Genomic DNA, 26,478 nt, shown 5'->3' on the forward strand with positions numbered 1-26,478 from the left:
CCCTCCCTCCCTCTCATACATACACACATGCACAAACATGTACACACACACACATGCTTGCCTAGGATATCAGGATGGAGTGGATAATAAAGGCAAAATTCAAGTAAGTACTTATAACTTTCTTAATCTAAATAACAATCTGAAATGTAGGACAAGTACCTTTATGTTGTTGGATTTATCCAATTAATCATGGATATTAAAAGATGACACTCTGGGGCATTTTTCTCTCCATTAAAAATGTAGATTTCTTTACATGGGGGCAAGTGGACATAAAAGTCATGGCAGATGCAAAAAAAAAAGCTATCTTTCCAAGCACAGTGCTGAACATATGTCAGTGCTGAGCTGATCAAGAAGGGAAGGTTTCGGTGGTGAGATGCCCAGTTGAAAGAACACACGAGGAGCTGACATGAGAACGAAATGGCAGGTGCCAGCTTTATTGAGGGGAGCACAAGCTTCTGTGCTAGGGGATCGCATGGGCTTTATACACGTCAGAGAACAATAGTGGCATTCTGCCACATATGCGTAATAAACAATAAGCTGAGTCACACTTACATAAGCTAGGCACAGGCACCCTTCTACATTAATGTAACATTTTAAATCCAGAGTCCTATCCCTAGCCGCGAGCCTGGATCACAGCCAGACCTGGGACCCACAACATATATAAAAGATGCTCATTGAATCCTTACTAAATTAGCTGGCTTTTTTTCTTCACTGATATGAGCAAAAGAGAGAAAAAAGAAGAAAAACTTCGTTTGATAAAAACGTGCAGACACAGAAATCAGCCAGAAAAGAGGCAAAGTCTTCTGTACACCCCAAGGCTCTATTGTGAACTCCTAGAAAAGGTGGTTGAGAAACGTGAAGGGCGAGACGAGGTAGAGAACTGACAAGCTGTGTTCTGGAATGTGCTCTTCCTCTTTTCCAGCTCCCTTGGTCAGTTTTATTTCTGGACAGAGATAGAGTCATCACTTCAAGAATTAACTTAAAAACAAAATAACAAAAAAAATGTTTTCAAAGCCCATCAGTATGCATGAGTATTTGGAATGGCTTCATTTAGGGCAAGTTGGTTAAAATTAATGATGTTTTGGTAAGTAGTAATAGTTGGGAAAATGGCATGACGAATCGGTGTGAAGATGGATAGGAATTATTTCATAACCTCAAAAAAGGAAGGACCTTTATAAATAAAAGTTGTGTATGGAACCCAGAATTTGGAATTCCCCAACACAGCATTTGGAAGCTCCATGTAATCACTCTAACGAGCCAAGCATTCAAGGTTCTCAGAATAAATTTTAAAATAATAATAATAATTGCAGAGTGATTCATTTGGATTCATACATCGAATAAACTCCTCAATCACCCAGAATGAATTTAAATAAATACATACTAAGAAAATTTCAATGGAGTCATTAGAAAGAAAATAATATCTTGGGCCACTGACTATAGGAAAAACCCCAACTCAGTGGACAAAGCAGGACCAGTCAATGTCAAGACCACTCTGTGAGTCTAAGGGAGATATTCCAAGGATGTACTAAACATCCTTCCCATTTCCCTAGGCCCACTTTGCTACTAACCTCATTCATGGCACAGCAAGAAATAAGTAATAGGTATAAAGGATGGAAAAAGGATTCTGTGTTAATATCTAAATGTTCTGCTCATACCAACTCGGGTAAACTGAATAACAAAAATAATGCTTTCTTCAGCTCCCTCTTTGGCATGTTTGCTAGCTCTGCTTTGTATATTCCTACGACTCCTACAACTCCGGTGGTTCATGGAACTTTTCTGGAGCAACTCACATACCATTGCACCAGAACAGAACAGAATGAAAAGCTCACGTTTGCTGGACTGCCTGGCTTCTTCTCTGATTCGACTGTCCCTTTAGATTATAGTGTTAGGAGATACGCTAGAAGCAATTTGAATTCTCAAACCTCTACTTTTGTATAATCCTCTTTTACATATTTAGGAGATTGCTGAACCCTCTACTGTTGCTGTGATTCAAAGTGTGAGTAATTGGGATAAGAATACTGGTTCTCTTTAGAAGAAGACTCTTTGTATAAACTGAGAATAATTAAACAGCATTGTTCCTGTAAAATGCTGTTTTACAGGAATAGCTTTTATAGATAAATAAAATTGAAACAGCTTTTATAGATAAATATTCACTCTTCCTTTTCTGATGTAGAATCTTAACCTAATTTTGTTTCACAAACATCTCATTCTGGGAGAAGAAATGATTTTGTTTTTTAACTGAAATAAACATACATCAGTAAGTATCTACTGTTAGGATGAGCCTGATGAAAAGGTTAGAAGTATGATGAGTCATAAACCTGACAGTAAAGAACCTGATTATTTAACATAAAACACTCTATTAGAGATAAGATGTGAAACGGAAGTTCCCTGGGGTGGGAAAGTGACAAATGCAGTTGAGTGGGCCTTTACATCACACCAGTCTATAATCAGTGGCGTACCTAGAAAAAGTGCTTTTATTCTGCATGGGGGAAGAAATTTCTGCTTATAAACAACATCAAAATTTTTTAAACTTCTTGAGCCTCAAGGTCAGTTACTCTAAAATTTTGAAAATCACATTTTTCATTTTGTTTTTGTACTTTGGAGGGTCTTGTCTAAATTATCTTTTTATGTTTGCCCTATTTAGAGTCCTTACAAAAAGCAAATTGGTTTATCTCATTAAGTTAAATGGCTCTCTCTACCTTTTCCCTTTAAACTCCTTTAAGTGAAACGTCTAAAGCAAGTCAAAAAAAGTCCAAATCTGAAAAGGAGGAGCCTTTCTAGCAGTTATGTAACTTCTACAATTAGACTAAATCAGGCACCAGAATATTTGAAGTTAAGAAACAGATCAAGCATATTAGACCTGAGGGGGTTTATGAAATCCTCCTTTATAACTCAGCTTCTTGGCTTATTGAAACCAAATAAACTCTCCTGCAGCACTGGTTTAAGGCCCTAAGCAAATGAGTCTGTAATACTATCTCCTCCAACCAACAGCCATCTTGGTTGTTAGACTCTTAACATCATGTGACTGAAAAACAGGGAATATAACCGTAGATTAAAAAGAATGTATTGTGCCATGTAATAAAAATCCAGGAAAGACCTGGCATCAAGTACAGGTTTCTCTCTCGCTCGGTCAAATCTACACTCTTTGGGTCGGATCCATTTTCAGACAGGCTCTTCCAGCAACTACATTCTTTACATCCTCTCAGGTTTGAGTCCTATGGGAAAAATAATGTACTCTTTCCCCAGAAGTCCCCAAATAATCCCATTGACTCTAGGTGAAACGTGAGACATTGAAACATTGCTAACCATTCTCCATGGTCCCAGTTGCTTTACATCTTTATGCCCTGAACTGGTAATGGAGCCCACTGCAAAGCAGATGGACTGGGAGTGGGAAATGAGTGGTTCCCAGAGGGAAACTGAGGCACCATTACTAGAATTAGCATAAGTAGATGCAGAATGTCAAACGTGTTTGACAATTTGATGATACATTTACAATATGTTCTTCTACCATGAGATAAAATTTATTAGTGTTGTCAGTACCTGCTTGTCTATTCCACTGGGTAGTCCTAATTCCTACAGCTTTAAAGACATAGAACACTTCTAGACACTTACCAAGGAGAAAGAAAAATATATGTCCATGCAAAGCCTTGTACATGAATATTCATTACACCTAATTTATAATATCTAAAAACAGGATGTGACCTAATTTTTATTAATGGATGAATAGGTAAACAAGGTACAGCATATTCATACAATGGAATACCACTCAGCAATAAAAAAAAATGAATTATTGAAACATGCAACAATGTGGATGAGTCTCAAAATCTCAAAATAATTATGCCGAGTGAAAGAAGCTATGTAAAATAGAGGACATACCGAATAAATCTATTTATATAAAATTTTAGAAAATGCAAACTGATCTATAATTACAGAGAACAAATCAAGATTAGTGACTGCCCAGGGAACAGTGGGGGTGGGGACAAGGTGGAGAGGGGAGGGCAAATGCAAAGACTAAAGAGTTGCATGAGGAAACTTTTAGGGTGATTGACATATTTGTTATCCTGATCAAGAGCTGGCTTTTTTTTTTTTCCTGTAAAGAGCAAGGTAGTAAATATTTCAGGCATTGCAGACAGTAAGGTCTTAGTCACAACTACTCAGCACTGCCATTATATCATCAAAACTGCCGATAGACAAGAAGTAATTAAATGGGTGTGAATGTGTCCCAATACAAGTATCTACAAAAACAGGCAGCAACCCAATTGAGTCTGAAGGCCGTAGTTTACTAATCTCTGATCTTGAGTATGATGATGGTCTCATAAATGTGTACATATGTCAAAACTTATTAAATCATGCACTTTAATTATACACCTCAGTAAAGCTATTAAACAATAAAAACAAAACAAACAACCATAGCTTCCCCATCACTGTTTGGATAAAGTCTAATCTTCTGACCATGGCATACAAGTGCCTCTATGAACTGGCCTCTGTATTCTTCCTCCATCAGATTTATTGTCACTCCCAGGTGAGATTTCACCCTTTAGCAGGACCAAACACACCTCATGCCATTTCAATTCTCTGCCCGTGTTTGGATTCTCTCTTCCTGGAGTGACCTTCTCCTACCAACTTGTGCATCTACGCTCCCAGGATGCCTTCCTTCTTTCCTTATGCTACCCCTTCTAGTCCCCTTTCTTCATCTCTATGCCCCCTTAATGACATGTGTGTGCGCGTGTGTGTGTGCGTGTATATGTGCGTGTATATGTATACATACATATACATATGTACCCTTTCATGGTTACATTGCTCCACAATTTTAACTACATATCTGATTTTTAATGTATTTGGAATTAATATAACTTATTATCCAGCGTCTGGATACTTGACTGAGCATTCCCTGTGCTTATTACACCTATCACCGTGCCTGGCACAAACAAATAAATAAAAACTCAGTATGGCAGCTATTGTTATAACTATTTTATGGATAAGAAAACTGATAGGGAGAGAAATTACATATTCAGCCCATAGGCACATGATTATAAATAGCCACTCTAGTACTAGAAAGAGTTCTTCCACATCTAATCTTAAATGCTTTCCACTAATCCTTGCATTTATTTTATTATTGAAAGCTCATCAATATTTCACACTGCTGTCTTTTCCTGACTTTTCTGCTGCTCCTCCTTCATCTCTTAGATACACCAAAATGAAGACTGCCACCAACATCTATATCTTCAACCTTGCTCTGGCAGATGCCTTAGCAACCAGTACCCTGCCGTTCCAGAGTGTCAATTATCTAATGGGAACATGGCCGTTTGGAACCATCCTCTGCAAGATAGTGATCTCCATAGATTACTATAATATGTTCACCAGCATATTCACCCTCTGTACCATGAGTGTCGATCGCTACATCGCAGTCTGTCATCCGGTCAAGGCCCTGGATTTCCGTACTCCCCGCAATGCCAAAATCATCAACGTCTGCAACTGGATCCTCTCCTCGGCCATTGGTCTACCTGTAATGTTCATGGCAACGACCAAATACAGGCATGGTGAGCAATGCTGCAGCCCTGAGGGTGGAGAGTTTATGGATCAATGTGTTGGTGAAGTCAGGAGCCAAGCAGAATTTATGGTGTGCTCCGATGTCTTAGTTGAACTGTAATTTTAATGATTCTTCATAGCAAAATGTCTTTGAATATTTTGAAATAGGAATTTTTCCCTATAATTTTAATCTTGCTAAACATTTTAAAGAGAATATAATCTGTTAGTTCCTGATTTCTCTGCTGTTCATCAAAATGATGGGAAAATAAGAACATAGCTCTCCCAAGAATAATTAGAGCTTAAACCCAAAAACATTAAGTGGAGGCTTGTTTCACAATTTAATGTGGCTGCCAATGTGGCAAATTTATATTTCCAGACCTCATATCAGAATGATGAACCTTACCCATCAAAAAGTGAAGTGAAAACATCCATTAGCTGAAACGTCTTGTAGACTTTGGGCCATGATTATATTTTTTATATCAACATAGACCCCATAGGGGAAGTAGCTCATAGTGAGAGGTTCATAATTGTTGACTGCATGAAAGCTTAATACAATCAAAGTGGACAGCAAAATGAGATATTTAAAAAAATAAAATAAAACTAGCTCTCCCTGAATATCAACAGAGAGCTGAGTTTCTCCTACAGTTTCTTTAAATCTTTCTTTGCTGGCCTATGTACTTAGGTCAAGGCTATAAATTAGTAAGCAAAACAGCAGTGTTAATCCCTAATGACATAGTTAATGTTGCTGCTAATTCTTCCTTATAATTCTTTTCATCTAGGTTCCATAGATTGCACACTAACATTCTCTCACCCAACCTGGTATTGGGAAAACCTGCTGAAAATCTGTGTTTTCATCTTTGCCTTCATCATGCCTGTCCTCATCATTACAGTGTGCTATGGACTGATGATCTTACGTCTCAAGAGTGTCCGTATGCTCTCTGGCTCCAAAGAAAAGGACAGGAACCTGCGGAGAATCACCAGGATGGTGCTGGTGGTTGTAGCTGTGTTCATTGTCTGCTGGACTCCCATTCACATTTACGTCATCATTAAAGCCTTGATAACAATCCCAGAAACTACCTTTCAGACTGTATCCTGGCATTTCTGCATTGCTCTTGGTTACACAAACAGCTGCCTGAACCCAGTCCTTTATGCATTTCTGGACGAAAACTTCAAACGATGCTTCAGAGAGTTCTGTATCCCAACTTCCTCCGCCATTGAGCAGCAAAACTCCACTCGAATTCGTCAGAACACTAGAGACCACCCCTCCACGGCCCATACAGTGGATAGGACTAACCACCAGGTAGGCAGCTTCTAGAACTGGGTATACCTGTTGAGGATGTCATAAAGATTATAGAGCTTTGCACCAATCCCAGATTTTAATCCATTAGGAGATCAGATAAAAGAGGAAGAGAGCAAATTGTGAACATAGTGCCAGAGAGGTGTTTATTACGTAAACTGAGCTCTACATATTTGTATGTATTCATTTAGATTTAGAGATACGCCAACTAGAAATCTGTAAAGCTTCTGAAAATCACTATCTTCACAGACTTTTCTTCTTTGCAAAATTAATGGCTTAGCACATTTTGGGAGTGGTCCTGATCTAGAATTCTTCTCGTTTTTCCCAGCAATGTTATGTATTTTATGCATACCACTCCAACATCCCTGTCACTTGTCAAAAGCCAGTCTTGCTCTGGTTCTGTGGTTAAAGAGAAAGGGTCAGCACTTTGCTGACTGTGGTGAAGGATACAAGATATTCTCAGCAAATCAGTGTGATAGCAAAAGAGAAAAGACAAAAAATGGCCAATCCAAATTTGATTAAAACCATTGGCTTGTAAATTTTTATACATGAATTCAAGAGTAAACGTCAAACATATTACTTACTAGAACTAAATTAGTGTTATAACAGTTATCATAGCAGTTGGGGCTAATACCGCGAGGAGTGACAATTTGATAGAAGATGCATTCCTATGTGCAGAAGAGTATAGATGAGGGCTTGTGTGAAAGATTCAAGATTTACACACACTATTATAATTGCACAAGACATCAAAAAGGAAGAAAGAGGAAAAACTTTCTCTAAGTTCCTATTGCCTTGTTAAGTCATTGGTTTGCAAAATTTGGAGTATGATCTGTAAAGTATAGCAAATATATCACTTAATTATTAATATTACCTTAAGTAAACTTTCAAATAATGGTGCCAGTATCCAAAAATTATAGCCTTTGTAATTTAAAACACAGAACTCAAATTCAAACTACTTGTGCAGTAGATTCTTGAGTCATAACCTTAGATAAATTTCCTAGGACAGAGGGTAGTCTTATGGGGACAAATGGTCCCATAAAAATGACTAGGAAATGAAGTCAAGGAGCCAGAGAGAGAATTAGCTACGACAGAGTGCAGCTGCTTCCTCTCTGTTGTCTCTCCATCATGCCCCACCTCCCTGCCCCCCGTTACCCCATTACCGCCACTCAGCCCAGCCCAGACTCACCCTTTCTAATTGACCACACAACTAATGTGGCCCATAGCGGGCATTAACCCTCATCGCCCTGATAATAATGCTAAAATGAACACGGGAACTCGCACCCCGTAGAGAACATGAGGTCATGGTGGCCGACCCACTTCCAAGCAAAGGGAAATTCACTTATTATGTCTCAGTCCAAAACCCATTTCAGAAATAAAAGCCAGAAAGACATGTTTTTCTATCCTACTTTATTTTTTTTCCACATCAAGTCCTCTAAACCTGCTCCTTTTACTAAGCAGCTCTTCTCAGCAACTATCAAAAGCTCATAACTTTAAGAGGGTGGGGATTTAAATAGATTTAGTCCAATCTGAGGATAATATAGTAAAAAAAAAAAAAAAATGCAATTTAAAAACCCCGCTTCTGAACTAAGGTTAAAATACTTTGCATTGAACCAAAATACTTCGGCTGGAGCACGTGGTGGCTCCATTATAAAGCCCTGGTTCCTTCTCCTTCAGTGCCCACCCATATCTTCCCTTTCCTTCCAGGCACTTTAGGGTGTGGCAGTTGGTAGTGTATCCTGGTCTCTTGTCACATTCTCTGAGCATCCTTAATTCACTTTGCTCTCTCCTGGAAATACAGCTTCCAGCCTGTCTGCTGGAGCGTTTCTGAGTTCAGCATGATTGTCCTTCAGTTGTCCCCGACAGTGTCCTTGACTTCCTTCCAAATCCAGCATTTTCACATTAGTGTGGTTCTTGCACAGCCAGAGAGGGAAGAAAGGAAGCTAATCAGGGAATCTCTGTTCTAAGTAACTAAAAGGTTTGCTTTAAAAATACATCCAATTAGGGCTTATCTTCATTGCTGCCTCTGTGAAGCAGCATCGGTGTCAGATAACAGCAGAAACACATTAGCCCCGGCATTGGCTGCTTTCCCAAAATGCCCAGCTGGGAGAGCTGGACAAAGAAGCGTGGCTGCCAGGAAGAGAGGAAAAGACACTCTGACATATTTGAAAATTAAGATAAATCAAAGATCCTTTTGCTAATTTCCACTAATGTGATCGTTAGAATCAAGGCAGTTACACACACACACATCTGGAACAATACATGAGCCTTTGCTCATAGTTTCAAAAATATATCAAAATAAGAAAATTATCTGAAGGAACAATCAGAGGCTTTACAGCTGTGTCTATAGGACATAGTTGATGAGTTGTGCAAATTCAGAATATGATGAACAGTTTGTTTGTTGTTGTTGAACATCATGAGCCATCATGCTAGGAAACAAAGCTAATTGGATTGGCATTAAGTTTTTAACTGTTTGTTTGAAGTTTGTATTGTTGTAGGTGTTTATGTCCTGCCTATGTATTTGTGTTTTCTCCAAGAAATATAGTATACTATATATGTCACATCTCAAGCACATTAGTCAACTTCATATTCTGCAGATCAGAGATCCAATATCAAACCTTCCCAGGGTGTCTGTATTCTGACAGCTGTACACTGAGACCATGTCCATACAGCGCAAAGTGGAGTGGAGATTTGGCAGTTATCAAGGTAATTTGATAAGCCCTCTGAGAAAATGTGGTGCCCAAAATTAACTTTGGATCATGCTTATATAGTTAAAGCCTACTCCGTCAGTCATTGCTGTGTAACAAGTCATTCCAAAATTTAGTAGCTTAAAGCAACCACTTTTTAGTTTGTGATTCTATAGTTTAGTAATTTGGACTGCAAAGTTCTTCTCGTCTGAGCTGAGCTCACTCTGTGGTCAGCAGCAGCTTCCAGATCAGCTTTCAACTGACTGATCTAGGATAACCACAGCAAGAAAGGCCAGCTCCACATGGATCCTCATCTTCCAGTTTGTTCGTTAGCCAGGCATGTTTGAATGGTGGGCCAGGTTCTATATTCAAGGGGTGGAAAATAGACTCCATCTATTGATGATAGTAGCTGCTGTCACATTGTAAAGGGGATGTGGATACAGGGAGGGAAGGAACTATGGACACTTTTGCTCACCATACCAGAGGCATACGATGCATGAGACAGGCAAGCCATAGCTTCCCAAGGGATGCCTCCAGTATCTACCTAATGCAGTGTCTGGCACAATACAAAGTAGTCTGGAAATATCTGTTGACTGACCAAATGATCAGAAGGCTCATGATATTTCAAGAGTTACGAAGGGTGGTGGCAATAACCCCTTTTTTGATTGGCAACCTAAATGACTGAATAACACTGATGTCATTTCAGGCTCGCCCTTCAGAAACTAGAAAATACTCACGAGAGGGGTTCTTTATTTTCTCTTCTCTAGACTTTAGTCCTCTGATCAGAAGTTATACTTTTCAAACAACTTCTTACACTCGTACTGTCTTATCATTTGGTTTTAACAAAGACTATTGATGAGGAAGCCAAGAACTGGACTCAGTGCCCTAAGTATGGGGGAAAAAATGGTCCCATGTTCTTTTGTGCATTCCAGGACTCAGCTGCTGCTCCAGCTGTAGCACTTCACGCCTGATTTTTCAACCAATCATCTTTATGGCTACTAGATTTTTGTGATGTAGACTCAGGCATAGGCATTCATTTTCCATGTGTTCTCAAGGCAGTTTAATTCCTCTATGCACATAGTACTCCACTATTGCATTATTGGACTCCACTTTGCCTGAAAACACTCCCTACATGTTCAGATCTACTCAGTCCAACTCAGACTGGAGATGCTGATCTTTACTGCTTGGTTTCCACCCTGATCGCATTTCATAATGCATTTTCTGCTTTGACACCTAGATTATTTTTCAAATGTTTAACATTACATAGGAAAGAAACAACTTCATTAGAATAGTTGGATGATTATTTAAGATCTGTGTTAACTATAACTATAATAATGCTATCTTACATTTGCATCACAGCATACAGATTAAAAAGTATGTTCATGTGCATGACCACATCGGCTTCCTATAACAACCCTGATGGGCAAATATAATTTTATAATGTGCAAAGAGGTTAAATGATTAACAAGATCAAACCACCAGTAAGAGGCAGAACTCAGATAAAAACATCCAGGCTTCTAATATTAATCCAAAGCTTTCCTCTGCATTCCCACATAATGCCATCTTGTACCCAACTATAATTGTATGGTCTCAGCCAGAGTTTCTCAAGCTTTATAATGAGCTCCAGAAAAATGTAAGTTCTGAAGAACTTTTCTAAGAAATTCTGGTTCACTGGGTCACAGTATGGTCCAAGAATCTGCATTGTGAATAAAACACTAAACTGAAAACTCTGATTTAAACTATAATTTTATCCAAACACTACTGAAGTTATTGTATTGTCTAACATGGGTAATCATTTCTGTGAAGCTGATTGATATAAAGTTTTTTTACTGAATGAACCTTGTGTTTAGCAAAATAATGTAGTTATTCTTGGAGAAGGCCTTAACTTTTAATATGCCTATCAGTGAGATTCATAGGAGAAAGTAATACAATAATGATAAAGCTAACACAGCACCACCTGCTAACTCCTTCTCATTAATATGGCAAGTCCATTCCCAAACCCTTTGGTTACAATTTTTAAAGCACTTTCTTTACGTATTATTCAAAGTAACAGGTCAAGAAATTAGGAGATACTTTGCATTTGTACTAACTACAAAACTATACTATCATCAGCTAAACTAAAAAGCAGAAGCCTGATTTTTAAAATCAACAATATCACCCTCAAAAACTGGATCTTGATTTTTTTTTTTTTACAAGACATCTGTGGAGAGCTAATTTGAGAAGGAAAGCATTTCAATTCCATGACAAAAGCCCCAAGCGAGAATATCTCCCAAAATTACAGAGCTTGACCACATTTTGTAAAGAAAACCAAAATGGCTATTCTTTCAATTCTATGGTTTAAAAAGAAAATAGTTCCAGTTATAAGTGTGTGTGTGCATGTACACACACACATGCAGAGTATAGATGTGCCTCTTTATGCATGTGTGATTCTAGAGTATATCTTGGCTTAAAATTAAAAAAAAAAAAAGTCTTTTATAAATATCAGAATATGGTATGTTTCTATAAAGTAGCTGGGAGAAAAAAAACTATTTTTTAATTGGAAATAAGTTTATTCTCAGAAAAAAATTGGCTTTAAGATTACTAGTAATAACATTTAGTAACCAGTTTATGTCCAGTATTTTATTTAATCCCAGGAAGTATGGGTCATTATGTCTACTCTACAGTTGAGGAAACCAATGTTTAAGGAATTAGCTAGCTCAAGTTCATAATTAAAAAATAATGGCTGAGAAATGAACATGTTGAATTCACTCTTATAATGTAGGCTCATAATCAATGTGCCCTACTGTTCCTCCAGGCTAGTGTACACTATTCTCAGTGGTGGCTCTTAAAACTAAATTTTAGCCTTTGTATACTGATAGTTTGAATATTGTAAGGTCTCTATGCAAGTTTGTTTAGTTGTATTCATAGAGTATTTGTGTGTCTGTTGTAAAGAAGAGCATTTGAATGGATTAACGAATAACATGAGGAATTAAAAATTTAATAATGAAGATTTTGATTACCATTATCTAGCTCAAATTATTTGAACTAAAAATCTTTTGCCATCATTAAAGTCATATTGACTCTCACTAAAGGAAAGCATTTGCTTTTTTACAAGTTAAATTTTTTATTCATGCCAGAGAGGTTCATTTGATATTTTCATAAGTTGACCTTTATGATCTTAACTGCAGTCACATTTGTCCTACTAGAGAAGGCAGCTTAGTGGGGTGGTAGTGCCAGAGGGGACAGGGAGTAAGGTAAATGTTCTAGCTGTCACTCTGTGCCTGACCAATATATGAAGGAGCAAACCTCTTCATCTTGCAAAAACTCAGTTTTTTCAACTCACCCATAAGTGGGTTCAACCAGAAAGTTATTCTGTATAACAAAAATGTACAGTGGATGTTGATACGTGAATTAGCTTGAGTTGTTTCTGACTGAATTTTCTGATCTTTTAGGGACTCTGAGTTTTAATGATTGAATGAACTAATATCATTATTATAGCATTTTCTTGGGATGGTTGTCTTAATGAGTGTAACTAACTGATAAAATAGAGCAACATATTTTTCTTTAAAAAACAAATTTAAAATGAGATGTCCTTCTATTTGGCTAAACTTAAGAGGTGAATTGCCATTTTGTATTGATTTATCATGAAAAACATCTCACTTACTGAGTTAGTGTTTGGGAAAGTGTCAATCTTTATTTATCTATCTTATATAAAATAATCATCAAGTATCAAATAACATCAGAAGTTTCATAACAATTTAAAATAATGGCACTTTCAGGATAAGAATGAATATATATAAAAGTTATTCAGGCCATTTGTATATGTAAAATAGTGTCTATTAGGAAGGAAAGAAGGAAGGAAAAAGGAAGAAAGGAATAAGAACTGATCCACAGAGCACATTTTTTGTCCAAAATCAGCTTCATTCTTTTTACTATTCTGTTTACCATATAGACACCAGAAATTCTGGGGATAATAGAAATCTATAAAATCTATCAAGCCCTGTCTGTTTTTTACCTATATTATCAAATCTTTATGATTAAGAGAAAAATACACATATACATATATAAATGATCCAGAAAATATACATGTAATCATATTTATATGTAAAATATAATTTATCTATATATTTATATATTATATTATAAATATTTAATATATAAAAATGTAATGTATAATATAGAATATGTAATGTGTAATATGTAATACATAATATATAAATATATATATGATCCAGAATTTCTAAATAGTACATCTAAGTGCCTTAAAGTATAAGAAATTAATAATTTTTGTGTGTGTGATGAAATAGGTACCTCTAGCACATCAAATCGAAAAGCAACAAAGCAAAGCCTATGGAAAATGACATTAAGAAATAAAAATATCTTAAACTTCAAAATTTTAACAACACCAAAGCAATCCTTGGCAATAAAAAAATGCAGTGACCATCAGATATAAAATGGAATATGTTCACTACATATTTGACAAGGCAATCACCTATTTAACCAACATAGCAAGAATATCTCACTTTTGCTGTTCTTTCTTCTTCTCGGCCAGTTAAACATCTTTATGTTCATAAGACCCCAAATATAGTTTTATGTGGGCTCATTCAAATTCAAAACATCAACTTTAAAAAAATGTTTTCTTTGAGCTACTCTTTGGAAATAGAAGAGATATATACATGTCATTCATAAAACCCTAAAATGCTACAAATGGACGTTTGCAGTTTGGTTAACACACACTGTAACTGAGAATTTTTACAGTTATTTCAGAAATTCAATGGGACAAATAAACTTCCAAATGATTAGACTATAATTAAGTAAATATCAATATTTAAATCCCAACAATGCAATTGGATTTATCGAGCAGATGCAAAATACTCAGTTCTTAGAATATTGGATCTGAAATGGAATGCCACTGCCATCTAATTCAAACCTCCTGATTCCATAAATAGGGAAACTGTGGACCAGAAACGTTTTTTATGATTTTTGTGTTAGTTTCATGTATACAGCACAATGGTTATACATTTATATAATTTATGACGTAGTCTCCCTGATTAGCACCCATCTGTCTCTGCTTTTTTTCTAAATATAAAAGATGACAGCAAAGTATTTTCAAATACTTAGTTTTCAAGTGGAGTTTAAGACGATGTTTGTGACTAAAGAAAAAGTCATAATTATATTTGATATAAACTCTAGTATATGTAATTTAAATTAAAAAAATGCATCTGATAAAAGGAAAGTTTATATTTAGATTAGAATAGCAGGTATAATATAAAATTCTAAAAACTTAGGTGGCTCATTTATTTATCCAGATTCTACCACTGACCAGCTAAAATGTCCTGGGCAAGTTTCTGAAATTCTCCATATTTTAATTTCCTCATCTATCAGAACGGTGATAACTACAGTCGCTAACGGTTTTCATGTGAATGTGATGGATGAGTGTTCATGCAACGCACACAGCACAGCACCAGGCAACTGGCTAATATTGCTAGTCCAAGCCACTTAGTGAGGACTTACTATTCTTACCTCCTTTCCCCACCCATTTTCCCCAAGAAACTGAATTATAGTTCTTGTATAGAAAAATGAAAAGGAATAAAATAACGGTGCCAAAGGAATCATCATAAGATTGATTTAACTCAGGGCTTCTCAACTTTGGCACTAGTGACATTTTGGGCCAGATAATGTATGTTGTGGGGGATGTGCATTGTAGGATGTTTAGCAGACCCCTGGCCTCTACCTGTTAGATGTCAGTAGGGTCCATCCACTCCTAGCTGTGACAGTCAAAATGTCTCTAGATTTTGCACCCCCGCAAAAAAAAATTCAGCCGAGACTCACTAACCTAACCTGACCAACCATGTTTAACAGATGAAGAAACATCGAGATCCAAATTAGTTGTGATGTCTTTAAAGTCATGCCTGAGATCTGGAGCTATACCCAGGTGTCCTGACTTTAGTCTAAATCTCCTTGGAAACATCACACTGATTTCTTAAAAGAAAGCTTTCTTCTGTACTGCTAGCCAGATGCAAAGTATAAGACAGTATTAATAAAAGACAAGGAAAGTACAGTTCTTCAAATAATTTTATTTTAAGCTTCTCTTTCAGAGAAAATGATCTTCATCGGTGGGAAGCTCTGAATGAGGCCAAATCGCCTGGTGATCTTAAAACATTAAGAGAACTTTTAAATGAAACATAGTTAATGAAACAAATCATAACTTCGGAAGCAAAGAGGAATGGGAGTAGTCCTAAAAAAACTAGGGGAAAGAAAGAGTTTTAATTTTAATGGGAACTTTGTAGCAACTGAAAACCACACAGAATATTTACCTTTGCACTGATTGTTTTTAGAACCCAGATCAGATTATTAAAATGTATTTTGAGAGTACTTAGAAAGGAAGCAGTAATCTCTAGGAGGCAAGATAAATTCTCCAAGAATTAATTATGACAAAACTAAAAAAAGTTTTTTTTTTCCTTAGAGGATTGTGGGACAGGGAATCAAGTAAACCCCCTATCAATAGTGTTTTTAACAAGAGATTTGACAAGCTCTTGTTAATTTCTGTAATGCTATACTATGTTGAATTATGCTTTGGATATAATAGTATACCGGGTAGATTTATAAACTTTGATTCCCATCTTAAGCTTTCGATCAATGGAGGAATGCCAAATAATCTAATAAGAAAATGAACCAAACATACTAGAAGAGTAGGCAAAAACTTAAGCAATTATAGCTCGACTACATCAACAGAAATCTAGTGTCTAGAACCAAAAAAATGTTAGCTCCATTTTAACAGACGATAGACTTCAAAAATGGAATAAGCAAATTAGGTAGTATTCAGAGATGAGCAACCAAGAAGGTGAATTAAAATTCTTCAATATGACAAGTGTTTGAAATAAGAACACATGATTACCCTAGGAAATAGAAAACTCAAGACAAGGTAGTTATCTTCACATACTTAAAGAGAAGTGAGTAAGGAATTCGACTTATCTAATACAACTCTACTCATTAAAGCCAAAGAGTGGAAGCTACAGGAAAAGGGATTTCAATACAACCAAAGAAAGAACTTTCTAAGCTTTGAAATTCAAGACTTTCCTTGTCAAAGTAGCCTTAAATGTTTAAGCATCGGCATTTTGCCTGCATGGCAGGAATGTTGCTCAACTAGGGGTCGAGATTTGATATGTAGGGAATCAAAGAAGATGACTCTCCGAATGATGTTTTTAGTTTTCATAAATTCTACCAGGTTCATATAGTTCCTATAGTGAAGTGTTAATGTGGATCAATAAAAAAAATAGCACTTTAGACAACTGTTAGGAAATAGTGCCTATCTTATTTTTGGCCATGAGGACTCATACTGTATGTTAGCATTTTAAGGCTTTGAAAAGTCCTACTGTGTGTGCGTGTACTGCATATATCTATCACTATATATTTGCATTTTGTTTTTTAAGCTGAAGTTCTCAAACTTATCTGGGAACAGGCCCAAGTTTTCAAGGGATACCTCGTAACATCTCACAAAATGAAGGTTTCACTAAGTAGCTTCAAAAAGCCCGCTGGAGACCATTAGTCTCAGTCACAAATCTATTCACGATTCAGTGTTTTACTGCAATAAATGGCAACATCCCATAATTCCAGGCAGTCACCAGTGTTCTAAAATTGTTGATCTCTTATTCTCACTCATTTAAAATATGTAGTCTAAATACAAACAAGATCTGCAACTTCATATCTGAAAATAGTTATTTCAGAAATTCAATGGGACAAATAAACTTCCAAATGATTAGACTATAATTAAGTAAATATCAATATTTAAATCCCAACAATGCAATTGGATTTATCGAGCAGATGCAAAATACTCAGTTCTTAGAATATTGGATCTGAAATGGAATGCCACTGCCATCTAATTCAAACCTCCTGATTCCATAAATAGGGAAACTGTGGACCAGAAACGTTTTTTATGATTTTTGTGTTAGTTTCATGTATACAGCACAATGGTTATACATTTATATAATTTATGACGTAGTCTCCCTGATTAGCACCCATCTGTCTCTGCTTTTTTTCTAAATATAAAAGATGACAGCAAAGTATTTTCAAATACTTAGTTTTCAAGTGGAGTTTAAGACGATGTTTGTGACTAAAGAAAAAGTCATAATTATATTTGATATAAACTCTAGTATATGTAATTTAAATAAAAAAATGCATCTGATAAAAGGAAAGTTTATATTTAGATTAGAATAGCAGGTATAATATAAAATTCTAAAAACTTAGGTGGCTCATTTATTTATCCAGATTCTACCACTGACCAGCTAAAATGTCCTGGGCAAGTTTCTGAAATTCTCCATATTTTAATTTCCTCATCTATCAGAACGGTGATAACTACAGTCGCTAACGGTTTTCATGTGAATGTGATGGATGAGTGTTCATGCAAAGCACACAGCACAGCACCAGGCAACTGGCTAATATTGCTAGTCCAAGCCACTTAGTGAGGACTTACTATTCTTACCTCCTCTCCCCACCCATTTTCCCCAAGAAACTGAATTATAGTTCTTGTAAAGAAAAATGAAAAGGAATAAAATAACGGTGCCAAAGGAATCATCATAAGATTGATTTAACTCAGGGCTTCTCAACTTTGGCACTAGTGACATTTTGGGCCAGATAATGTATGTTGTGGGGGATGTGCATTGTAGGATGTTTAGCAGACCCCTGGCCTCTACCTGTTAGATGTCAGTAGGGTCCATCCACTCCTAGCTGTGACAGTCAAAATGTCTCTAGATTTTGCACCCCCGCAAAAAAAAATTCAGCCGAGACTCACTAACCTAACCTGACCAACCATGTTTAACAGATGAAGAAACATCGAGATCCAAATTAGTTGTGATGTCTTTAAAGTCATGCCTGAGATCTGGAGCTATACCCAGGTGTCCTGACTTTAGTCTAAATCTCCTTGGAAACATCACACTGATTTCTTAAAAGAAAGCTTTCTTCTGTACTGCTAGCCAGATGCAAAGTATAAGACAGTATTAATAAAAGACAAGGAAAGTACAGTTCTTCAAATAATTTTATTTTAAGCTTCTCTTTCAGAGAAAATGATCTTCATCGGTGGGAAGCTCTGAATGAGGCCAAATCGCCTGGTGATCTTAAAACATTAAGAGAACTTTTAAATGAAACATAGTTAATGAAACAAATCATAACTTCGGAAGCAAAGAGGAATGGGAGTAGTCCTAAAAAAACTAGGGGAAAGAAAGAGTTTTAATTTTAATGGGAACTTTGTAGCAACTGAAAACCACACAGAATATTTACCTTTGCACTGATTGTTTTTAGAACCCAGATCAGATTATTAAAATGTATTTTGAGAGTACTTAGAAAGGAAGCAGTAATCTCTAGGAGGCAAGATAAATTCTCCAAGAATTAATTATGACAAAACTAAAAAAAGTTTTTTTTTTCCTTAGAGGATTGTGGGACAGGGAATCAAGTAAACCCCCTATCAATAGTGTTTTTAACAAGAGATTTGACAAGCTCTTGTTAATTTCTGTAATGCTATACTATGTTGAATTATGCTTTGGATATAATAGTATACCGGGTAGATTTATAAACTTTGATTCCCATCTTAAGCTTTCGATCAATGGAGGAATGCCAAATAATCTAATAAGAAAATGAACCAAACATACTAGAAGAGTAGGCAAAAACTTAAGCAATTATAGCTCGACTACATCAACAGAAATCTAGTGTCTCGAACCAAAAAAATGTTAGCTCCATTTTAACAGACGATAGACTTCAAAAATGAAATAAGCAAATTAGGTAGTATTCAGAGATGAGCAACCAAGAAGGTGAATTAAAATTCTTCAATATGACAAGTGTTTGAAATAAGAACACATGATTACCCTAGGAAATAGAAAACTCAAGACAAGGTAGTTATCTTCACATACTTAAAGAGAAGTGAGTAAGGAATTCGACTTATCGAATACAACTCTACTCATTAAAGCCAAAGAGTGGAAGCTACAGGAAAAGGGATTTCAATATAACCAAAGAAAGAACTTTCTAAGCTTTGAAATTCAAGAATTTCCTTGTCAAAGTAGCCTTAAATGTTTAAGCATCGGCATTTTGCCTGCATGGCAGGGATGTTGCTCAACTCAGGTGTCGAGATTTGATATGTAGGGAATCAAAGACGATGACTCTCCGAATGATGTTTTTAGTTTTCATAAATTCTACCAGGTTCATATAGTTCCTATAGTGAAGTGTTAATGTGGATCAAAAAAAAAAAATAGCACTTTAGACAACTGTTAGGAAATAGTGCCTATCTTATTTTTGGCCATGAGGACTCATACTGTATGTTAGCATTTTAAGGCTTTGAAAAGTCCTACTGTGTGTGCGTGTACTGCATATATCTATCACTATATATTTGCATTTTGTTTTTTAAGCTGAAGTTCTCAAACTTATCTGGGAACAGGCCCAAGTTTTCAAGGGATACCTTGTAACATCTCACAAAATGAAGGTTTCACTAAGTAGCTTCAAAAAGCCCGCTGGAGACCATTAGTCTCAGTCACAAATCTATTCACGATTCAGTGTTTTACTGCAATAAATGGCAACATCCCATAATTCCAGGCAGTCACCAGTGTTCTAAAATTGTTGATCTCTTATTCTCACTCATTTAAAATATGTAGTCGAAATACAAACAAGATCTGCAACTTCATATCTGAAAACAGAGCAGGCTGTGTTTTGTTTGGGTTTTCACTCTTGTTTTGCTTTGTTTTGAAGCTTGCCACTTTCTAGTTACAATCCTAAAGGGGAAAAAGTCTCTGTAGCTTTCAGATATGTTTTCACTGACTTAAACTACACATTGCTAAGAATAAGCCTTATAATTGACACATCCTTTTGTTTTGAATGAATCATCCTTGAGAAAAATAGCTTTCTTTTAAAAGTCATCTATACTCAACTGTGAGAAGCGTACCAAAGGCTGAATAATTGCAAACTTTCTTGTAAAAGAACACAAGTCCAGAAGTTAGGGGACAGAGATTCCGGTGTCACCTGACCACCGACTGGGTGAGCTTGTTATCCCAGGCCACCAGACACTTAGGGGATCTCGTCATAAGCAGGATGTTCCCAGCCTTTTTCGACTGACAACAAATTAAGACTCATTTCTGGGTCTGACTGATTACCCCATGCAGACTCTGGGGGCAGGCATCTTCTAGTGGACATCAAAAGTAACCACCAAAGCTTCCTTTTATGAAATAAAAAATGTATTGTAAAAATAAACCCATATTAAAAGCAAGAGGAAGCATATGGCATATTGAGTCTGGATTCTTTGAACTATCAGATTATTTCACCTCTCCTTGAATTCTCCTTTACTGAAATTTGACCCCTTGTTATACATACACCCCAATTTGTCCGATTCTGGCAATGAGCATGGAAGAAGGGACAAGTTCCTATGATTTAGGTAAATGGAGAACTTTGCCTCTGAGTCCCCAAGCCCAAATGTATTTTGTGTGGCTCTGCTTTTATGTTTTTTTTGTAACAAATGAGATTTCGAAACCTATTACTGACAGAAACTATGATCAGCTTCAAAAGTACCCAAGGCTGTTATTGACTTCAATTGCAACTTAAATGGCATCACAAATGGGAAAGAGAAAATGGAAATGAGAGAGAGTGGCTGCAAAAAGCAAAAATAAAAATATTAAGCCAGCTTTCCTCACCAATTCCGTGTGGCATGTCCCTTCACTTCCAAAAACCTCTGCCTCCTTCTATAGATGGATGAAGTTGGAAAAGACAATCTCTTAAATTCCCTCTCGATTGTTGCATAGAGATTAAAAGTGCTTTAAATAAACTTCGATTGGAATCTAAGAGATTTTCAAAACTTTATTCTTCAAAATAGGCAAAAAAAAAAAATAGCCCAAAGAGTTTTGCTCGGGGACTATTTGGGAAAATAACAGCTTAAAAGCTATTGATGAAATTGGAAAAACTGATGGTAGATTAAAATATTGTGTCTATGTCAAATGTCAAGTTTACTGAAACGTACAACAATTCTGAGGTTACTGTCAAGAAAGAAGAATAGCCTTAAAAAGAGGCAGGAAGTTACAAGCTTCTAAAGAAGAGGTCTCAGCAAGGAAGCAGGGCAGCTGTCCAGGACTCCATGGGTGCCAAGAATAAACAATGTGACTCAATGGACCAGAGAAAGCAGTTTACTACTGACGGCTCAGCAAACAGTAGGGGCATCGCCATGGGGAGTGCTGGCTTCCTTGCCCACATGTCCCATGGTGTGACACAATGGGCCCAGACTGTTGCCATGTACATCATGGATGGCCCTGCAGTTCAGGAGCCCAGACCTAAGGGTTCAGCATGTTTTGTAGTAAGCAGACCGAGCCTTCTCCCTTGGGAGAGGGAGCGAGCAATCACAAAATGGTCACGCCATGGGCCTCATGCAGTCAGCAGTGAAGGTTCTTAACTGACTATGTGACTACAGAAACAACTCATAGTCAAAGATAGTTACTCGCAGTTCAGCTCGGTCAGCAAAAATGTGCTGACCTGCCTCTAGAAGGTGGACTCTGATGCCAGGAAACAGTACTCACACTGCTGTATGGAAACAGGAATCCATGTATCCCTCAGGTAGGACAGCCCTCCTTCCCTGGGGGCCTAACAAAGGGGATGCGATCCAAGGAGCAGTATTATAGCCAACAATTGCAGGGGCCAAAGATGAGCCAAATTGCAGACCCCATGCCCAGTGGAGACAAATCCTGTGTCCCACGCTGTCCCACTTGCAAACATACATTTGAAGGGGACAGGCTCCATCTGGAGTTTGTTGACAAACTTAATTTTGATCACTGTTACATTAATTTGGATAATCCATATGGGCATGGTCACTGAGTAGTTGTAGCCCTGATAGCCATGCATGGCATAACCCAAGGGCACTCAGGTGTCATAGGAATTGGTGTGAGCTTACCTGAAACAAGACTGCACCTATCTTTGCATTTTCACATGGACAAGGGCTTCACATTTAGGAGCTGCTGCCTTTGATAACAGCAGGCACATAGAGGAACTAAGGGCCAGCCAAGCCCATGCGAGTCTCTGATCCCACGGTGTACAGATCGAAGTGATGCTCCCAGAAGACTGGCCTGGCAGCCAGAGCGACTGCTTGTCTCAGTGGACCATGTGATTGTTTTGCCCGTTACAGGGTTGGCGTTTAGAGATAAGGATCGTGTTAATCAATGTCCCGTCCCCACACCTCCAAGGTTGAAGGTACCCCTTCCCCAGCTGAAGAAGCGATTGGTGTCAGGGAAGCGCCAAAGGCCACCCCTAATGGAGGCTGCCTTTTCTAACAGAAATCTGTAGTTCGAAGGGCCCCAGGGCTGGGCTGTTGGGACGGCCTGTTGCACTGCCTCCAGGGTCACCTGTCCCTTAGGTCTCTTGCGAAATTTGGCAGATCTTCTGATTAACCTGTAGCCTCAACAAAACAGGTACATAGATAAGGCACGTATTGTCTCCAAAACCCAACTATGCAATTAAGTTTCGGTCTTTCCAGCCTTGGAGAGTCGTAACACAAAGAACATTTTTTTTTTTTTTTTTTTTTTACTGTTTCTAGAACCCACTATTAAGCAGTAGCTCACGTGCTCCCAAAATTTTGACTTGGGTGGCTGGTCTCTGAATCTTATCAGAATTAATGAGCACTCCTGGGTCTTCATGCTGAGTTAGCATCTGCTAACTTTATTGGGGCTGGTTGACGTAATATCATTAATGTAGTAGAAACAAGTTACTTGCAAAAAAAAAAAAGAGAGGCTTGTTCTGTGGTTTGGCCCACCTACTGGTGGCAAAAAGCAGAAGAATCCAACATTCCCATGGCTGCACAGTAACCATGTTTTTGGAAGCTAAGCCAGGTGAAGGATCTTAATCTTCGAGTGCCAAAGGGATGGAGAAAAGGCATGACCACAGTCTAAGATGGCGTCCTGGGTGCCATCATGGGCAACTGATTCAGTGATAGTCACAATGTCTGGAAGAGCTCGAACTGCAGGGGCAAAAACTGAATTCAGTTGACAATTATCCTCCATGAGACTCCAGATTCCTTCAGCATTTTTCACTGGCCACACAGGGCTATCATATCAGAAGGGAACCAGAAGCTGAGTTGTGATCGGGTATACGCACGTCCCACCGTCACCTCTCTTCAGGTGGCTCTTCCAGATCAGAACATCTCCCTTGGGCAATATGAGCATTCACAGGACAAGCATGTAAACTATCGATTCCAATTACACGTTCAGCCCCAAGAACAGCAGAAGGGGCACATAACGGGGGTCCAAGCAGCTCCACCCAAAGGTCACAGTTACTTCCTTCCCCATTTTACTGTTTTAAATCTGACTAATTGAATGAGTGAGCCTCATTCCTCAAGAGAGCCTGGTACATTTGAGCATGGATATCAAAAGGAGACATAATAGTTTATGTTTTTCCCACCCTTACCTTTCTCCCCTATCCCCACTGCACCCTCCTTACGGGACAAGGCTTCTGAAGTCTCCTGGAAAAGAAGACTCTTCACGTTATTGTTAAAGGCTTTCAAATCAGGATCCAGAAGTGCAGGGTCAGACAGTAGAGGTTCTGAGGCAGCTATTTGCTCTCAGGCCACCACCTGGCTTCCTAGTTCCTTTGTTGGAGGGAGACTCATCTCCATGAAGGCATCCAGTCCTAATGAAGCACATGGAGCTACCTGTGCCTGCACAACCACCTGCCCCCTTGGGGCCCACTGTAGCCTGATGTCCGGAATGCATGTCTTTGTTGATCATCACATCGGTCTCTATGTTGGGAAATCCCTCTTTTAAGAGGCATATTCACATTTAGGAAAAACTCTGAAGGTTGCAGAAGAAGGTATACGCAAAGGCTCTCAATATAGTTCTGACACACAGAAGATGCCCAATAAATGTGTGCTGTAACCCAATCTGAAACGCTCACTGTCCTTGTTCTTTCTTTTTTTCTTTCAGCTAGAAAATCTAGAAGCAGAAACTGCTCCATTGCCCTAACTGGGTCTCATGCCATTCAGACCCTCAACTGAACTTAGAAGCCACCATCTTATGTGGAAGCAGGTCACTGCAAGGATGTATGGAAAGTGCCTGCTCTGAGTCATCAAAACTCTTTCCTCTCTGGCCACTTCACTCTGCATAATAGAGGGACATCCAGACTAAATTAAGCCTTGGAAGGGAATAACTATACCACACTAATTAGTTCAGCTTGTGCACATAATCACAAGGAAGACGCCCAATGGGACTGCAACAGGCTATGGTATGTAAACTGAGGTCATCATGGGAGATAAACCTACTGTATGTAATCTTTATTTCAAGCAAATATTTATGGCCTCATCAAAGAAAAACCATAGATTGTTAAATTGACCACAGTACATGTAAAGTAAATGCTACCTCTGATAAAAGCACCTTGTGTGGACATCCAAGACTTTCTAGTCTTCTGTAAGGGAATATTTTGCTCTTCTTTTCACCCTTAATGTTAACCTTAAAATTATCTCCTGCTTAAGACTTCATTTCCACCTTTATTTCTTGGTTTTGTATTTTTTAAAAGAATGACATTTCTTACCTAGCTCCATTATTGTGAGGGAAGAGATTAACATGGAAGGTAATCTGAAACACAGTCATACGTCAGCTGTAGAAAGGTTGATTCTTGTGCATAGCAAGTGCTTCCTGAGAGTCGTGATGGGAGGTTTTTCCCTTCTTAGGCTTTCGTTTTTCTCCCCGTTTTAACTGCAGTTCTCTCGCTACCATCTAAGCGTTCACAAAAGGTAACAGTGGGTCAATGAACTCGTCATTTTTTCATGCAGGAAGTCAAGCATTAAAATATACCCTTCATTTCTCAATAGATTTTTTTCATACTGCATGCTCCCTTTACATGTTATTTTCCTTTGTTAACTCTGCTCAGAATACTTATGCTTTTTGAATCAGACTGATAAATAGACGGATGATTTTGTTTACCTTCAGAACAGTTTAAACTTTTTAAAAATATGGATTTAATAAGCTTAATCTCAAAACAGAAAGATTCAAATGACCATAAGAAAAAAAATAAGTGATCTGCTTTTCAATTCTGTGTAGTTACTTGGACATGAAATATTAACAATGACTCAAGCATATTTTCCAGAAGACTGTGTTTATACAATATCTTCACCAATAAGTTGGTCTATTTTATCTTTTCTAAATGTCAAGTTTTTTTTTTGTAAAATGTCAGTCTTCTAAGTAGTTTCTCTGAGACAATTCTCCTCTTTGACTGGTTTTCTTCGGTATAAAATACAGTAGAGGTTTGGCAATCACCCATTTTGTTTGATCTATAAAGGCAGGCAGTCAAGTCAGCTGGCCAATGACAAAAAGCTCCCCATTTTGAACTTTTGTCTGCATTGATTAAATGAATAAAGTACATTGCAGTTATCCATGAAGACATAAGTATAAAACTGGTGCCAGCTTTCCTTATAAGAGTATTCTTGAGTCTACAGGCTCTCAGGAGTCTCAAATTAGTATTTGTTCTTCAACCTAACAAGGCACAAATACACACCAGACATCCAAAGGCAGTATTTCAGGAAAGCAAACGCTGTGGATCAGAATAACTGAATTTACTGTCTCAGATCTGACTGGCTGTAGTTATACAGACCCAACCCATGTATCCATTGGATGAGAAAAAAAATCCAAGATAAGTAGTTTAATGTTTTCTTCTGTGAAGTCTTGTATTTGCCTCTAATAATCTCCATTTCGCAAATATTATATTCCAGAATTGATATGCATTATTTTTTTTTTGCATTTTCTGATCAAAATAATTAACACCAGGGCCTTAAAAAGATTTAGAATGTTAAATAAATACATTTGTGTGTGTGTGTGTACACACAGACACACATACACGCACACAAGTAAAAGGGATAATTCAAATGATACACACTAGGGGAAAATGAAATATTTGCATACAAGTTACTGGGGAGGAAAATTTTGTTTTTCGTGGGCTATAATAACATGATTTCTCTCAAGGGACATGGTAGTGCTGTTTGCTGTTCAT

The 26,478-nt window shown here is 37.5% G+C and overlaps 1 protein-coding gene across 4 annotated transcripts in view; it reads left to right on the top strand.

Moving 5' to 3' along the window:
- OPRM1 (opioid receptor mu 1) overlaps nt 1-26,478 on the top strand; it is a 159,764-nt gene that overhangs the window by 28,857 nt on the left and 104,429 nt on the right. The window contains exons 2-4 of one of the 4 annotated variants that reach the window (XM_011362709.2): nt 5,188-5,540; nt 6,309-6,829; nt 7,155-7,305. In XM_011362709.2, the coding sequence (XP_011361011.1) occupies nt 5,188-5,540; nt 6,309-6,829; nt 7,155-7,235 (955 nt within the window). In that variant the 3' untranslated portion in view covers nt 7,236-7,305. Of the gene's footprint in view, nt 1-5,187; nt 5,541-6,308; nt 6,830-7,154; nt 7,306-9,420; nt 9,533-24,419; nt 24,674-26,478 lie in introns of those variants that run through there. The other 3 variants (XM_011362711.1, XM_011362710.2, XM_023532157.1) reach the window with 3 other exon arrangements.

This window comes from Pteropus vampyrus, unplaced genomic scaffold, assembly GCF_000151845.1.
Source record: "Pteropus vampyrus isolate Shadow unplaced genomic scaffold, Pvam_2.0 Scaffold78, whole genome shotgun sequence".
In the NCBI taxonomy this organism is placed as follows: Eukaryota; Metazoa; Chordata; class Mammalia; order Chiroptera; family Pteropodidae; genus Pteropus; species Pteropus vampyrus.